The sequence below is a fragment of the Pipistrellus hanaki genome (assembly GCF_964339955.1).
Source record: "Pipistrellus hanaki genome assembly, chromosome: 15".
Classification (NCBI taxonomy): domain Eukaryota; kingdom Metazoa; phylum Chordata; class Mammalia; order Chiroptera; family Vespertilionidae; genus Pipistrellus; species Pipistrellus hanaki.
The window spans coordinates 37,920,563-37,938,274 of NC_140517.1; the positions used below are offsets into that span (position 1 = coordinate 37,920,563).

General features: G+C 47.6%; 1 protein-coding gene and 1 pseudogene across 2 annotated transcripts; both read left to right on the forward strand.

The window, feature by feature from the left end:
- The first annotated feature begins 211 nt into the window (after positions 1–211).
- PSMC4 (proteasome 26S subunit, ATPase 4) lies at positions 212–7,218 on the forward strand. Its single transcript, XM_084861329.1, has 11 exons — positions 212–326; positions 1,159–1,257; positions 1,382–1,568; positions 2,800–2,946; positions 3,024–3,133; positions 3,212–3,305; positions 5,911–6,078; positions 6,162–6,238; positions 6,372–6,540; positions 6,749–6,804; positions 6,986–7,218. Exons 1-11 carry the CDS (start codon positions 291–293, stop codon positions 7,097–7,099), a joined length of 1,257 nt encoding a protein of 418 aa, XP_084717455.1. The 5' UTR covers positions 212–290; the 3' UTR covers positions 7,100–7,218.
- A 6,311-nt stretch (positions 7,219–13,529) lies between these two features.
- LOC311610276 (protein rogdi homolog) lies at positions 13,530–16,141 on the forward strand (annotated as a pseudogene). The gene is made up of 2 exons: positions 13,530–14,494; positions 15,186–16,141. The product of its transcript is annotated as a protein rogdi homolog (transcript).
- Positions 16,142–17,712: the final 1,571 nt, after the last annotated feature.

The following is a 17,712-nucleotide window of genomic DNA, read 5'->3' on the forward strand; positions in this document are numbered from 1 at the left end:
CCCGGGCAGATTCCTGTGAAGCTCTTCCACCCCGAGAGCGACTGGGCCACCGCCCGTGGGCCCCACAGGCTGCTGCGCACGCGCACCGCCCGCCGCCACGCCCGAGGCCAGAGAGCGCGCGGCGCCTGGGGGCGGAGCCCGGGGCCAGGCCCTCCTTCCCCTCCGTCCACCCGCCCGGTGGCGCCTTAGACTACGTTTCCCACAATCCACCTCTGCCCGCCCCTTCCGGTGGCGGCAGCGGAAGCGGTGACTGGATCTGGCCGGGCCTCACACCGGCGGGCTCGGTCACCATGGAGGAGATAGGCATCCTGTTGGAGAAAGCTCAGGTCCGGGGGGACTGGCTCGCGGGGACAGGGCGACACTGATCTGAGCGAGGTGCCGAGTGACCGCAGGGGTCCCGCCCGAGTCGGGGCGGTTTCGGGGCCCTCAGTGGCAAGTTTGGAGCCGTTCCGAGGCCTGGGTGGCCCAGCGATGTTAGGCGGAGAGAAAGGCTCGGAAAGCGGGGCCAGGGATTGAGTGACTTAGAGATCCAGCCGGCAGTGCCTATGGGCATTCGGGGCCGGCGGGGCTGGAGGTGGCTCGGGGCTGGAGGTGTTGAGTGACGTGCGGGACTCTGCTGGGGGCTGGATGGTGCCCGAGGCCGGCCTGGGTGTGACTGATGTTCCGGCTTGACTGGCGGTGGAGGGCTAATCAAGAGCTGTGGTCTGGCCCACGGACATTTGGGGCCTAGCGGGGGGCTGAATGACATGACTAATTCATGTGAGTTGGGGGTCTGTGACACGAGGGGTCTTTGGGGGGTAACGGTAATTCCAGAACTATTTGAAGGCATGGTGAGTTAGCCTGTGTGAGAGCCATGTGACGTTAGGAACCTGTTGAGGGGGGCTGGAGGGCATTTGAGTCTGATAAGGAGTTGGTGAGACATTTAGGCCCCAGTTGGGTGACACTGGGGACATGTTACAAGTGGCATATGGTAGCAGAATATCTGTTTGGGAGGCTTGTTGACGTAAAGGTCCTACAAAGGTGATGGAAGTTTCCAGCTCCGTTTAGCGGGGCTGAATGATGTCAGGAGCCAGCTAGGGAATGAGAGACTTCATGGTCAAATCAGATTTTTTCATGCGGAGACTCTTCTTCCAACCTGTGTTTCCCACCGTGGTCCAGGATGAGATCCCAGCCCTGTCAGTGACCCGGCCCCAGACTGGCCTGTCCTTCCTGGGGCCTGAGCCTGAGGACCTGGAGGACCTGTACAGCCGCTACAAGGTACATTCAACCCCAACCCAGACCCTGCACAGGGCCCATGTCCAATACCCCACCACCTTCCACTCTCCCTGGCTCAGCAAGGCCTAGAGCCATCCCCTCCCTCCTCTCCCCTTCCTGCTCACAGAAGCTGCAGCAAGAGCTGGAGTTCCTGGAAGTGCAGGAAGAGTACATCAAGGACGAGCAGAAGAACCTGAAGAAGGAATTCCTCCATGCCCAGGAGGAGGTGAAGCGAATCCAGAGCATCCCACTGGTTATCGGGCAGTTTCTGGAGGCTGTGGATCAGAACACAGCCATCGTGGGCTCCACCACAGGTATGGGGGGGTGGGGACACCTCATTTACTGGCATGTGCCCGGAACTGCTAGGGTTGTACAACAGAAAACAAAGCAAGAGAGTGTAATGGTGTTTTTCAGGGTATTTTGTTTGAGTCTGATGCAAACATGGAACTAGATTTTACATTCTTTCCCTCTGTATATGTGTAATTTATATAGTAAAAGTTTGACCAAATGATATGTAGCCTTTTAATGAGTGACATACTCTAATTGCCTTTCCATCCTGTTCTAGTCTTTTATTTAAAACCATGTTCTGGTCATGACTCTCTGAATTGATTTCACGACCACTTCTGGGTTAGGACCTGCACTTTGAAACCATGGGTGAAATGGTAAGAGATTGGGTTCTGGAAGGACTCAGTATACAGTAGCTGCTGTTATTAACACAGGTCCAGGCCTTCATAATGGTCATTGTCTCTGTATCTTATTCGGCTTTCTTACTTCTGGCCACTGCTCCTCTGGACCAAGCCATGTTCTTACAAAGGTTGTAGGGAAAAGTGTGATTGGGCCTGGAATTGGACTGATGGGCTGATAGTGAGGTAGTGAGGGAGGGAGAGACCCATAATGTGTCTTTGACCTTTGGATCTAGGGGGACAGTGAGGCTCTCCCTGAAGTGGCAACATGGTCAGAGGAGTAGATTTAGAAGGAGACAGTGAGTGCGGTCACAGGAAGGGCCTGGGTGGCTACTGGACAGCCAAGTCTGAAGATCAGGAGAAAGGTTGAGTCTGGAAAGAGATGTATACATCACCACCATCAATGTACAAAGTGGACTGGAGAGGTGAGAGAAGTCTGAGTGACAGGAAAGAGTCTGGTACAGAGATCTAGTTGGGAGGACTGAAACAGGGCAGGATCCAGGGAAAGAGAAGAGAGATGGGTAGAGGGTCATAGTGACTGATGGGCTAGGGAGGGAAGAGGAGAAAAGCTCAGGATGAAGCTTAGGGCTCTTGCTGGTGACTAGGACTGGGGCTTGCCTGAGACAGATCCAGGAGGAGAAGCACAGTTTTGTGGGGAGATGTGAACACATATGGACACAGTAGGTGAGAGATATACAAAGGAAATCCGGGGTGGGGCGGGGGAGGGGAGGGTTCCTAGGAGGTTGCTGGTCACGGGGTCTGTGTGAACATGGGGAACAAACTGAAGGAGGCAGGCTAGAGGTGGGGGAGCAGCCATGGCACTTCTCTTTTTCCCTTCTCCCTTTCCGTCTTCGTCCCACAGGATCCAATTACTATGTGCGCATCCTGAGCACCATTGACCGGGAGCTGCTCAAGCCCAATGCCTCGGTGGCTCTCCACAAGCACAGCAACGCCCTGGTGGATGTGCTGCCCCCTGAAGCGGACAGCAGTATCATGATGCTCACCTCAGGTGAGGGGGAGCCTGGGTGGGAGGCTGAGAGGACCCTGTGCACCAGGCTGGGGGTCCCAGCTCTGCTCTCCCACCAGACCAGAAGCCAGATGTGATGTATGCAGACATCGGGGGCATGGATATCCAGAAGCAGGAGGTGCGGGAGGCTGTGGAGCTCCCGCTTACACACTTTGAGCTCTACAAGCAGGTGAGGAACTGGAGGGTCAGGGAAGGAAGAGGCCCTACAGGATTCCCTGGCTCATCCTTCTCCACGTCTGCATTTCAGATCGGTATTGATCCTCCCCGAGGCGTCCTTATGTACGGCCCACCCGGCTGTGGGAAGACCATGTTGGCAAAGGCCGTGGCTCATCACACCACTGGTGAGCTGCTGGTCCCTCCCTCAAACTCTGACCTTCTGGGCTTTTCCCATCTGTCTCTGCTCTCTCATCCTCCCCAGGAAATGGCACAGCACACTGATTTAGAGCACATGTTATTGTGCTTCTTAGTCACTGCTGTGCAGTCTTGGACAGGTGACTTTACCACATGCCTCAATTTCCTCATCTAACAGAAAACTCCACAGCATTAATGTGAAAATTAATAAAATAAGTCAGTGTTTTATTATAGTGGGTGTGACCCATTAGGAATTCCAATTCATGGGTTGCAACCAGCATTTTAAACAATGAAACAGAACAGAAGATGTAAGAGTTTATCCCATACTAGTGGCCTGGTGCACAAATTCATAATCACTCAGCCGGGCCTGGACCCTCTCCAATCTGGGACCCCTCAAGGGATGTCCGACTGCTGGTTAAGGCCCGATCCCATCTTGCAATGGGATATCTATATCACAGTCCAGGACCTCTGGCTCCTAACCACTCACCTGCCTGCCTGCCTGCCTGATTGCCCCTAACCACTCTGCCTGATGGCCTGATCACCCGTAACTCCCCCCCTCCCCCACCACCACCAACCTGATCACCTCCAACTATCTCCCCTGCTGGCCTGATCACCTCCAACTGCCCCTCCTGCCAGCCTGCTCGCCCCCAACTGCCCCCCACTGCCAGCCTGATCTCCCCTAATAGCCTCTGCTTCAGCCCTACCACCATGGCTTTGTTTAGAAGGATGTCTGGAAGGTCTCCTGGTCTAATCAGCATATTACTGTTTTATTAGTATAGATAGGAAGATGTCATACTGTTTTGAGAAACTTGTTTCACACACATGTGCACACACACATACATATAAGGTGTCCCCCAAAAATGTATGCACAGTTTGAATGATTATAAAGTCAGTGTTTATTAACATACAGTCATTTACAAAATTGAAAAGAATCTATAGAAATGCATATATATTTATTTATTTATTTTTTTGTCAATGTCCTGTTTTTAAACTGATGACTATTCTGATAGTCCAGGCACTACTGATAATGTGAACATCAAGAATCATTTCATTCAATATTTGTGTGCCCGCAGTTCGTTGACTGTTGCTGGTTTTGTACCATAAATTTTATCTTTTATGTATCCCCCCCCCCCCAACAAACAAACAAAAAAAAACCAGTATAATGGCACCTTAGGATAAATTTTCTTTGTTCAAAGCTTAGTTTGGCTTCATCCATTATTTCAAATCAGTTAAATCTGAAAAGGAGTGAAAATTAAATGAGTTGTCAGCTGCTAAAGTGTGTATAAATTTTTTTGGACACTGTATATATTGTGGTTGTTTACAAATGTATTTCTGTAGGTTCCAGGCAGAATGTCTGGAAATCAATGTATTGCTATTTATAAAGCCTAAAGACAAGGTTCAGCACATCTTAAAATCTTCATACATGCGAGGCAGGCAGCAGTAGAGAGCAGTGGGTTAGCAGTGGGTTTTTTGGACCAGACTGCGGGGTTTGAAATCTGGCTTCCCTGCAGCTACTTATGTAAGCTAGTTTATGTAACTACTCAGTAAGTTAACCTCTTTGTGACTCCCATCTCCTATTCTCCTGGGTGGTTCAGAGGATGAAGTCAATGTAAAGCTTCTAGAAGCTTACCTGGCATATAGTAAGTAGGCAGTGAATGTTAGCCATTATCAAGATTATTCATTTGCTTAACAGTTCATTTGACTTCTGCTCTCCAATGCCTTGTGCTGGGATACGACAATAAGTCAGACTTGTCCCCTGCCTCAGAGAAGCTCCCAGCCTTGCTGGAGAAAAAGAACTAAACACTTATAACTCAATCATTTAGTTAATACTTACTGAGCACCTAAAATGTGCTAAGCTGGGTGGTAGGTGCTGGAAACATGGCAGTGAACAGAGTAGAGTCTCCATTCCTCATGGTCATGGAGGTGGTATCTTAGTTGGGGAAGCTCTGGAACAATTAAGTGAATAGGTTATGTCACGTGGTGCTAAATTCATGAAGAGAACAGCTAACGGAATAAGGACAGAGAATGGGGGCTGCAACTTCACATTTTAACAATGGAAACAAATTAGAAAGGAGGGGCCCAGAACAAACCTGTTTTCAACCCCGTTGCTAGTTGTCTATGTCAGAAGATGGGCCTGTGGGCCCTTATTGCAAAGGGGAAGTCGGAGCCCATGGTGAGGAAGTGTGATTCCTTTGTGTATGGCAACCTACGTGTTTTCTTACTGATCTTTCAAGCGCTCTAGAAATCAGATTTTTTTTTTTTTTCCTGTGTCTTGGTCCATGCATATCTCTAGCTTTTCTCCATAGATACATTGAGGCACAGATGCATTTGTTTTTATAATGTCCTGGTAGTTAAAAGTTGGACAAAAAAAACAACACATCTGTGCACAGGGTTCATAACTTGTGCTACTGGGTGGTTATGGGATGCAAGCAGCTGGCTAGTCCTTGACGCTGGATCTGGGACCCAGTCCAGGGTAAGAAGATAACATGGCTACTTCGAGTGGGCATCCAAAGGAGGGGATTCCCAGTTTCACTTAAAGCAGAATGGCCCTACAAGAGGCCCATCCGCATCTAACCGTTGTCATCCTACTGTCAGCTGCATTTATCCGGGTCGTGGGCTCAGAGTTTGTACAGAAGTACCTGGGTGAGGGGCCCCGCATGGTCCGGGACGTGTTCCGCCTGGCCAAGGAGAACGCACCTGCCATCATCTTCATAGATGAGATCGATGCCATCGCCACCAAAAGATTTGATGCCCAGACGGGGGGTGAGTGTTACCCAAATAGGGTCTGGGGTCTGGACAGGCCTGTCGTACATAGTGCCCTGGACTAACTGTGTCGCATACTCCAGCTGACAGGGAGGTTCAGAGAATCCTGCTGGAGCTGCTAAATCAAATGGATGGATTCGACCAGAACGTCAATGTCAAGGTTCGGGGTTTGGGGTGAACAAGGGGAGGTGTGGTATGAGAGTGGGGAAGGTAGGGCTGGCATGTGAGGGGGCAGTTTTGGTGGGAAGGAGGGTGGTAGGGAGAGGTCTGAGCCAGCCTGTTTCCAATGCCAGGTGATCATGGCAACGAACAGAGCAGACACCCTGGATCCTGCCCTGCTGCGGCCAGGACGCCTTGACCGTAAAATTGAATTCCCACTCCCTGACCGCCGCCAGAAGAGATTGATTTTCTCCACTATCACCAGCAAGATGAATCTCTCTGAGGAGGTTGACTTGGAAGATTGTATCCTGCTCTGGAAGTGAGGGAAGGGCCACAGTTCAGAATGGGGACTGGATCTTCACCTCCACCTCTGCCTTCGCCATGACCCAGATTTACAGGGGGGCACCAGAGTTCTGGAAGGGGTGGTGGTGACAGACAGCCCACGGATGGCTTCCTGCTGCAGGCATTCGCCCCGTCATGCAGGGACTGGTTTCCTTAACTCCCGCTGTAGATGTGGCCAGGCCAGATAAGATTTCAGGAGCAGATATCAATTCTATCTGTCAGGAGGTGAGTGAGGGTTTTCTCTGGATCCAGGCTGGGAGGGGGTGAAGATCCTTCTTCTTTCTGATCACTATTGCAATCCTGTCCCTTGTTTCCTCCCTGGGGTAGTGGGCCCTGCCATCTCTTCCTCCACCATCACTAGGGGTGGGGAGTGCGGGGAGTACAATTTAACTCTCCTCCCTTACAGAGTGGAATGCTAGCTGTCCGAGAGAACCGTTACATTGTTCTGGCGAAGGACTTCGAGAAAGCATACAAGACAGTCATCAAGAAAGATGAGCAGGAGCATGAGTTTTACAAGTGACCCCTCCCCTAACCACAGGACCCAGGAACTTCCCTCACCTGCCCAACCTCTGTCCCCAAACCAGTCCTCTTCTCTTTACCCAAGGTTGATTTATTCAATAAATACACAAGTTGAGTCAATCTAGTTTCTTAGAATTTTAACTCCTTTAGTATCCTGGACCTTGAATAGGATCTTCTGTGCCCCTCCTGTTCTGACAGATGAGTGGGTGAGGTAGGTGGCCTGCGCTACAGCTTAAGAAGCGAAGAACTCAAAATGACTTCAGAAACTTGGGGAAAGGGAAGAAAAGTGAACTTCAGATCACAGCCTTGACCACAAAGTAAAGCCCCATACATCTTCCACCCCATTTCCTACAGGAAGAAGACCCTTTGAGTCTTTGGTGAGCCCTGCCTTCCTCACATTCAGGGAATACCAATGAAATACAAGCCCAGAGTCTCCCTGAGCAGGGATGGAAGGATATAAGAGGGGAGGTTGATTGCCCAGGATCTGTGACTATCTCTGGTTCTCCATGTTGTCTTGTCAGGGTACAGATGCATTTGGTTGGACCAATTCCCACTCAGGAGGTCTCTGTTCAGATACCTCTCCCTCTGGGCAGCCTTCCCTGGTGCCCAATTTGGGAAGGAGCCCTTCCTCTGTACACCCCTGGCCCCATGCAGGTACTCTGCTTGGCTAGACTTTCTCAGTGCTTGCCTGTCCCCAGACTGAAAGCCTCCTGTATAGGCGTCAGGGATTGTAGCCTGACCAGCACTTACACACGGTAGACATCCAGGTGATTGAACAAATATATGAATATCACTGTATAGGAGCAAGATGGGAAGAAGGTATATGGGGAATCATGAATCATTGAAGGACAGATGATTCCTCCTTTAATGGGCAGAGCAGAGAAAATTCTCCCTCCTTCCTGAAACCTCACTAAAAGGAGACTCACCAGGGCACAGCAGAGAGGAGATGTAGCAGTGCAATTTTGGAAAGGCAGTTCTGGGAGGCATGAACCTGAACTAAAGGGAGGCACAGAAACCTTTCCATTTCAGGAGTCCGAGGTGCCAGGTTCTGAAGGGGCTGGAAACAGGACTACCTGACCGGTTATATAAGAACCCGAATTCATACATCCAGTGTGATTAGAACCTGGTGTGTTACTCCAGGCCCATGACCCTTCTGCAGCCTGGCTGAAGACCTCAGGTTTATTTGGAAAAGGCTGATGCAGTGATCTCTGGGCCAGTGGGCCTGGAGCATGGATGAGAGGAGGTTCCATGCTCAAGGCAGGATTGAGAGCCCAGGAAAGCAACTGAAAGCCCTTCTGAGGAAATGGCAGCATGAGAGGAAAGGGAGCGAGTAAGACACCTGAAGTCTTCATCTTTCACATTCAGTCGCCATTAACACCTAAAACTGATGAGTTCACAAAAGCGTATAATTTAGCAACACGGAACTAAATTTCCTAAGAAACTGGAGGATGGGGAGTCATCGCCTTTTGGAAGCAGGAAAATAAGGGGTGAGGGTGCCATGGGAATGCCTTTTGTTTGTTTCTATACTTTCTACAATATTTGACCTTTTTATTTTTTAAATATATTTTTATTGATTTCAGAGAGGGAGGGAGAGAGAGAGAAACATCAATGATGAGAAAGAATCATTGGTTGGCTAGCTCCTGCAACTCCCGAATGGGACCTAACCAGAATTGAACCCTGACCTCCTTGTTCAACCACAGAGCCTTGACGACCCAGCAATTTTGACCTTTTAAATGAGGCACTTAAAAATCACAGAAAAAGAAAAGGATCTTACAAGCCAGTAGATACTTGGAAGGAGAAAGATAAAAGGGAGAAATTGCCCAATGACAAACACCCTAACAGGGAAGGGTGGAGATGGGAAAAGAGAACAAAGCCATGAGCTCCAGAAATGGCAGCAAAGAAAATAGCGCAGGGCAGGATATTGCCACAACCTGAACAGAACACCCTTTTTGGAGTTAGGATGGTGGTGCAACTTGAAGCATTTGCTTTAAGCTCTATCAGAGTCCTCATCAGCTAATGGACATAGTTTTCAAGTCCCAGGGACAGTGAGCAGAGTACATGACTTAACACACAATGTAAATAGCACAAAGTACTAGAAAGTGAGAGGGGAAACCCCAAGTCCTTCCCAAAAGCTGTGATGAGCTCTCCTCTGGTAAGCAAGAGGAATTTTATGATTGGCACTGCAATAAATCTGATCTATAATGAAGGCAGACCAGAGTGAGGTGAAAGCTGTAATTGGTAAGAGGTAGCAGCCACTCATTAGCTGGGAGAATGGGTCTTGGGTTCTGACACACTACCTCTATGTCTCCAACACCCCTACTTGGGCTCCAACACCCCTACGTGGGCTCCAACACCCCTATTTGGGCTCCAACACCCCTATTTGGGCTCTAACACCCAAGATTCTGAAGTCCTTACACTGCTCAGGTTGACACCCCCTTGCTGGTCCATTCCACCACTTGGAATGCCCTCTAGGAGCCTTCCACCCTGCTCCAAGCCACCCCCTGCATAAACACCTACCCCCTGCATAAACACCCACCTCATCCTGCTCAGGCTCCAAAACTCTGCTCTGAGCCCATCTTTGGGATTAAACTGTTCAGAAAAGGAAGAGGAAGAGCAACATGTCTTATAATTTGAAGTAAAGCAAGTCATTCTCTGATGGACTCTGCATGGTCTCACACAGGTTCTTTGTCTTTATGAGCAAAGGTTTTCTCTTCAAAAAGTAGGACTAATGAAGTCTGACCCACAATCTAGAACAACTGACCATTGTAAGCTCGCTATTATTTGGCACACTGCCTTTCCAAGCATAAAGTGCTTTCCTCATTCCAAGACTCCCACGTTTATCTGCCAACGACTCCTCACAGCACCGAAAGATTCATTTCATATTTTTAAAAAGATTATGACTTGCATTTTTATGGGAAAAAAAATCAGTTGACTCGATACTTAAAAATTATTTGGCAGGTAAATTTCAAATCTTTGGTTCAAATATTTAAATAAAGCTGATGCTGCAAGAAGATGCAACATATTCTTTATTCCATAGAACAGGTGGGTGGTGGCATAACATCATAAACATATTCCACTGGTACCCATTAGATCCACATCTCCAGATACTCAGAATTACATATACCCACCTTCATACAGCCTGGCTTGCACCCAGACACCCCACAATCCCAGTCACAGTGACCCGCACATCCACACCACCCAACACATGTTAAGACCCAACACATGTTAAGACAGTCACAGACACAGTCACAATCTCCCACCGAACCTGTCACGGCGCTGCTTGCAGTGACCAATCAGGCTCCCAAGCTTTCTTTTTTTTCTTTTTTTTTTTTAAATATATTTTATTGATTTTTATACAGAGAGGAAGGGAGAGAGATAGAGAGTTAGAAACATCGATGAGAGAGAGTCATCGATCAGCTGCCTCTTGCACACCCCCTACTGGGGATATGCCCGCAACCAAGGTACATGCCCTTGACCAGAATCGAACCCGGGACCCTTCAGGCCCCCAGCCGACGCTCTATCCATTGAGCCAAACCGGTCCCGGCAGGCTCCCAAGCTTTCTGTGACCAACAGCAGAGAGGCGAGGTTGGACCCGCAACCCTCACGGTGACACACACGCGCCCGTTCACAAGGCCAGATGCCAAGAGACACACACACACACATTCTTTAAAACACACATCTAAAGCTCAGGCTGTGTACCAGAGGTGGGACTATCTCTGGGAAAGAAACTGACCAAACCCGCCTCCCGGCTCCTGCACGCATGGCCTCAGGGTTGCACCCACAGAGGCTTTCGGCGACCCAGCACTGTGGCAGTAGCCCAGACAGCACCCGAGGGTGAGTTCCCCTCGGCTTACCCAGCGCCTCGTAGGACTCGCTGTAGCCTTCGTCTGGGCCTGCGCCAGTGCCTCCCGTGCCCAAGCCCACCGGCTCCCGGCTGTGGACTACATTTCCCAGAAGCCCCAGGGCGGTGTTAGCTGGGACTCACTGCCCTCAGTGGCGCGTTCTAAGTGATTCAGGCACTTCGGGGGGGGGGGGGGGGGGGGGCGGAAATTTGTAGCAGGAGGGGGCGGGTAAGCGGCTCTAAGTGAGACGGAGGGCCTTCTTGGAGTAGGAGTGGGGTTGGGGCTGCAGAACCACGGCATTTCCGTACCTCCAGCCCTAGGATTCTCCTGTAAATTCAGACGAAGCCCAGCCTCCCTCTCCCCTCTCGTTACAAGTATGAGATTATAGCAGATGTGTACCGGAGGAGATTTTCTCCGTCTCTCTGTGGTGTCTCATGACTCCCCACCTTCATTTACACCTCCTTCCCACATCCCACCATGCCTGGGCTCTGGGGCCACCCAAATGTGTAGGCCAAATCCTGCCTCACTGTGAGTGGGGACGGAGACCCAGAGGAAGATAGTTACTTTTGGGCAGGTGACCTGGTGATTTGGGGGGTAAATGCTCACTCTTCTATAGTCACTTCAGCCCAAGAATAATAAAGATTAAAACCCGAGGTGGGGGAGGGGTGCTTGGTTGCTAAGGGGCACATGCATGACAGGGCTGCCAACTGTGAAATCGTTGCCAATTGTTGGGCTCCTGCTCAGCGCATGTACTTGCATTCCACTTGTCTGGGTTGCTTGGATGTGCCCCAGTATTTATTTGGGTTTGCTCGCTGTGCTCCATTCTCCTGGGTCACTCTCTTCGCCCCATCTGCTTTGGTGGCTCCCTGTGCCCCAGACTTCTGCCTGTCACGGTTTCTGTTCCTGTGGCAGGTCCAGGCAGCTCCCCTTCCAGAGTTGGCCATGGACCTCCTGCTGACCTCCATCTGACCTCCATCCCCCTGGGGCCCACTAAGCCCTGTCTTGGGATCAGCAAAATCCTTCTGCAAACCGTGAACTTCTTTCACTCAAATATGATGCCTCAGCTGTACTTCAGAGGCCCCTGAGAAAATGGAACTTTCTCTAAACCCTCAGGAGGCTGTAGCTCAACAAGAAGCCTCATCTCAATCTACAGTGTCCTCTGAGCCTTTGAAATTTTTGTTCTACCACCACAGAGTTCAAAATAAGTATCATCCCTATCCTGGATATGTTCAATCTTCAAAGAGATCAGTTCTACTTCCCGTGCCTCTTGCCAGTATACAAACTTCTCAAATCCATCTGAAGGGTCGACATCAACCTCCAAAATGCTCTTTGGATGTTGAAGTTCAACCTTCATCACAAGGCAACTGACTCACTTTCAGATTGGCGTGAAATTCAGTATCAACTCTTGCCTATCGGTGTTAAAGATGTGGACCTGGGGGTTTTGATAACTTCCAAGCCCCCTAAGAAGATTGCACCATCTGCTATTGTACTAGCAAAGTCTACCAAAGAACAACCTACATCCCAGCAGGAGTCCCCACTCTGTCTACTTCGGAGGCTGATGCTACGGCCCTGAAGCAGACTGCAGCTCCTCCAAAGCACCCTGAGGTGACATTTCCACTTCAAGAGCCTGTTCAGGCTCAGCAGCCAACCTTTCCACCTTTGGACCTGAAGCTCACCATCACTCCAGAATCTACTTTGGAGACTGGTACTACAGCCCTACCACAGACTACAGCTCCTGCAAAGCACCCTGAGGTGACAGTTCTACTGCCAGAGACTGTTCAGGCTCAGCAATCAACCTTTCCACCTTCAGACCTGGAGCTCACCATCACTCCAGAACAGACTTTGGAGGCTGATGCTGCGCCCTGCAGCAGACTATTGCTCCTCCAAAGCACCCTGAGGTGACACTTCAACATCCAGAACCTGTTCAGGTTCAGCAGCCATTTTTTTCTGAAGTCATAGCCTCAGTTCTATCGTTTGACCTGGAAGCTACAATAATTCAGCAACCAGAGTCATCAGAGACAGTTCTTCCAGTGACTGAACAGAATGCCACCATGAACATATGTGAGCTCTGGTCCTGCAATAATAGGACACTGTCATGTATTGGTTTTGACTCAAAGCAGAGGCTCCACGGAGTGCCAGTACCAGAGCCCAGCACCTACAATGGTACCTTCGCCGTCTTAAACTTGCAGGGAAACGCTATTTCTTACATCGGTAAAGATACATGGAAGTCATACCATTTGGTTGAGAAACTACATCTCAGTGGAAATAATTTGAGAGGATTGCGTAAAGATTCATTCGAAGGCCTGCTTTCCCTCCAGTATTTGGACTTGTCCTGCAATAAAATAGAATTTATTGAAAAGAATGCATTTCAATCACTTACATAGGGGTGTCGAACTCAATCAGAGAAGGGGCCAAAATCTAAAATCCAGCCTAAATCTCGGGCCGAATGGTTTACTGAACAGTCATAAACTGACAATGTCATAAACTGACAGCGGAGTGCAGTGATGACAGCGCGGTGCGGGTCACATTGCAAGGCCTGGCGGGCTGGATTTGGCCCGCGGGCCTTGTGTTTGACACATGTGACTTACAACATATAAATCTTGGTTATAATTTAATCACATAAGTGAGCTTTGGAACATTTCAGACCTGGCATGGAATGCAGTTATTACATAAGTTAATTCTCCATCATAATCTTCTGATGACTGTTCAAGATCCATATCTTTTTAATTTGCCAGTATTAAAATATTTAGACATGGGAACAACACAAGTGACATTTACAATATTGATAGCATTCTCATGATGACTCTTGAATTAGAAAAACTTATCTTACCTAACCATTTGGCCTGCTGCCTCTGCCAATTTAAAAATAATATTGAGGCTGTCGCCAAGACAATCAAACTGCGTTGTGATACCGAATGTCTGACCAACACACCTTGTGATGAAGAACTCTTAATAGAAGGACCGTTCATGAGAATATTCCGGGGGACAGTAGCTGCACAGCGAGCGGTGGCGATGGCACCGAAGTCGGTGGAGCGGGCAGTGCCGGAGGAGGAATTCCGCTGGCTGCTGCACAACGAAGTGCAGCCATGCTGAGGCAGCTACAGGACATCCTAAAGGAAGCCTCTCTTCGCTTGACTCTGCCAGGCTCAGGCATGGAGGGGCCTGCCAAGCAAGAGAACTTCATTCTGGGCAGCTGTGGCACAGACCAGGTGAAGGGTGTGCTGACTCTGCAAGGGGACACGCTGAGCCAGGCGGATGTGAACCTGAAGATGCTGTATTTTGCCTTCCGGGAAGACAAGCTGTGGAAGCTGCAGCAGATCCAGGATGCCAGGAACCATGTGAGCCAAGCCATTTACGTCCTCAAATAACTGGGATGAGAGCTACCAGTTCAGGACAGGAGCAGAGGTCCTTAAGCTGATGGGTGCTGTGATGCTGCAACTGACCAGAGCTCGCAACCGGCTGACCACCCGGCCACCCTCACTCAGCCTGAGAGTGCCGCCAGTGGCCTCGTGCATATGTTCACCCCTGCCCTGCCCTCCGTCTTGCTGGTCAACGTCTACATCAGAGGTTCCCAAACTTGTTTGTGCCGTAGACCCCTTGCCATGTTTTTCGGTTTTGGATAGACCCCCTACTTACCTGATATTGATTTTTTTGTAAATTTCTAACTGTAGTGAAGTTTAGTATTAAAATTTAATAAAAAATAATGTACCTACTTTTCTCCGGCATTCTCAAACAAAATAACACTGATTCACTATAATTTGTATGATAAACTATCAGTTTATATTTTTTTAAATATTTTCTCAGCACTTTCCTATTCAAGATTCAGGAAACGAATGAACGTATTTTTCTCACATTCATATTTATAGAGTGACGGATTGAACAAGTCGGTGCAAGTTCGCGAAGCTTTGAGACAAAAATTGGCAAGAATGTTTACTGCGCGTATGCTTGTAACAAGATGATACTGGTATATCATTATGTGCAGGTTTTTATCCTATAACTTACACAATTTTATAAACATATATAATAAATTTTTTACTTCATAGGTATTTTTATAAATAATTTATATGTTTTTATATTATAAGATAATATGATGTAAGTAAATAGGTACTATCAGTGTATGTTGAGATCCACTATCGTGGACCCCCATTTTCATTTCATGGACCCCCAAATTTTTTTTTGACGTAGACCCCTTGCAGGTTGTCATAGACCCCTGGGGGTCGATATAGACCACTCTGGGAATCACTGGTCTACATCAACCTCAACAAGCTCTGTCTCACTGTGTACCAGCTGCACACCCTGCAGCCAAATTCCACGTGAACTTACGCCCAGATGGGGGCTCCGTGCTCCAAGGCCCTGGAGCCATGTTTGAGTGGGGCTCCCAGCATCTGGAGGTGAGCCATGTGCACAAAGTGGAGTCGGTGATCCCGTGGCTAAATGATGCCCTGGTCTTCTCTACCATCTCCCTGCAGCTTTGGCAGCAGCTCAAGGATAAGATCTCAGTGTTCTCCAACTTCTGGAGCTACAGTTGTTACTTCTCTGCTTCCTTTTCTGATTTTATTTATTTGGTTCCTCTCTCTTTGTTTCTTGATGAGTCTAGCTAATAGTTTATCAATCTTGTTTATCCTTTCAAAGGACCAGCTTTTGGTTTCATTGATTTATTGTGGGGTTGTTGTGTTTTGTTTTGTTTGTTTGTTTGTTTAGTCTCTATGTCATTTATTTCTGCTCTAATCTTTATTATTTCCATCTTTCTATTTATTCTGGGCTTTTCTGGTTGTTCTCTTTCTAGTTCTTTAAGTTGTAGAGTTAAAGAGTTAATTATTAATTTTTCTGGGTTTTTTAGGGAGGCCTGTAGTGCTGTGAACTTTCCTCCCAAGCTGCTTTTGCTGTGTCCCAGAAATTTTGGGTTGTGTGTCCATTTTCATTTGTTTCCAGAAAGTTTTTTATTTCTTTCTTGATATCATTGGTAACCCATTCATTGTTTAATAACATGTTATTTAGCCTCCATGAGTTTGATTGTTTTGGGTGTTGTTGTTTTGTTTTGTTTTTACTGTAATTGATATCTAATTTCGTGCCATTGTGATCTGGGAAGATGCTTGATATGACTTTAGTCTTCTTGAATTTGTAGAGACTTGTTTTGTGTCCTAACATGTCCTCTATCTTTATGAATGATCCATGTGAACTTGAAAATAATGTATATTCTGCAGCTCTGGGGTGAAATGTTCTATAAATTCCAATTAAATACATCTCATTCAATGTGTCATTTAGAGTCACTGTTTTCTTGTTACTTTTTTGTCTGGATGATCTATCCTTTACATCAGTGGGGTGTTAAAGTCCTCTACAATGACTGTATTTTTGTCAATCTCTCCCTTATAGTCCTCTAGAAGTTTTGTTGTATATTTAGGTGATCCTATATTGGGTGCATATATGTTTAACAGAGTTATATTTTCTTGTTGGACTGATCCCTTTAGTTTTCTGTAGTGAACTTTGTTGTCTTTTGTGATGGCCATTTTAAAGTCTATTTTTATCAGATATGAGTATTGCTACTTTTTTTTCTTTTCCATTTGCATAGAAAATTTTTCCCATCACTTCACTCTCATCTTGTGTCTTTTGTTCTGAGATGGGTCTCTAGTAGACAGCATATGGTTGGGTCATATTTTTTTTTTTTTATCCATTCAGCTACCCTCTGTCTTTTGATTGGAGCATTTAATCCATTTACATTGAAGGTATTATTGATAGGTAATTATTTATTTCCATTGTAATTCTGTATGCCTAGTTTTCTCTTTCTATTTCTTCTTTTCATTACAGCAGTCCCTTTAGTATTTCTTATAATGCTGGTTTGGTGGTGATGTACTCCTTTAGCCTTTTTTTTTTTTTTTTTTTTGGTCTGGGAAGCTCTTTATTTCACTATCTATTTTGGTTTTTGTTTATTTGTTTGTTTTAATAGAGTGTTTTTCTTTCTTTTCTTTTTTTTTAAATATATTTTTTTGATCTTTTACAGAGAGGAAGAGAGTTAGAAACATCGATGAGAGAGAAACACCGATCAGCTGCCTCTTGCACACCCCCTACTGGGGATGTATCCACAACCCAGGTACATGCCCTTGACTGGAATCAAATCCGGGACCTTCCAGTCCGCAGGCCGACGCTCTATCCACTGAGCCAAACCGGTTTCGGCTGTTTATTTATTTTTAAATATATTTTATTGATCTTTTACAGAGAGGAAGGGAGAGGGATAGAGAGCTAGAAACCTTGATGAAAGAGAAACATCAGCCAGCTGCCTCCTGCACACCCCCCGCCGAGGATGTGCCCACAACCAATGCACATGCCCCTGACCGGAATCGGACCTTGGACCCTTCAGTCCGCAGAACGACTCTCATCCATTGAGCCAAACCGGTTTTGGCTCACTAACTATTTTGAAAGATAGCCTTGCTGGATATAGAAATCTAAGTTTCAGATTCTTGCTTTCCATTACCTTGAGTACTTCATTGTAGGGAGTGGTTATAAGGTAAGCCTCGGACTGACCTGCTGGCAAAGCCACAAACAAGTCCCAGCTTAGAGGGCACAGCCCTCTTAGCATAATTAAGCTTGACCTTATGATACTCCCTAGATCCTTCCTGGGTAGCTAATGGGCTGTGGAAGGTGCAGCAAGTGCTGCCAAAACAAGTGAAACTCACAAGAACATTGTAACTATGGTGACCACTACCTTGTTTACCTCTGGCTATAAAATAAAGCTTCAGCTTGCAGTCTGGATCTGTTCTGTGGTCTCAGCCAGGCA

Excerpts from the sequence above, each read along its gene's own strand:
- PSMC4 (XM_084861329.1), top strand. The coding sequence starts at position 291 with ATGGAGGAGATAGGCATCCTGTTGGAGAAAGCTCAG. Across the intron at positions 1,258-1,381 it reads ACCTGTACAGCCGCTACAAG|AAGCTGCAGCAAGAGCTGGA; the intron begins GTACATTCAACC and ends TCCTGCTCACAG. Across the intron at positions 3,134-3,211 it reads ACTTTGAGCTCTACAAGCAG|ATCGGTATTGATCCTCCCCG; the intron begins GTGAGGAACTGG and ends TCTGCATTTCAG.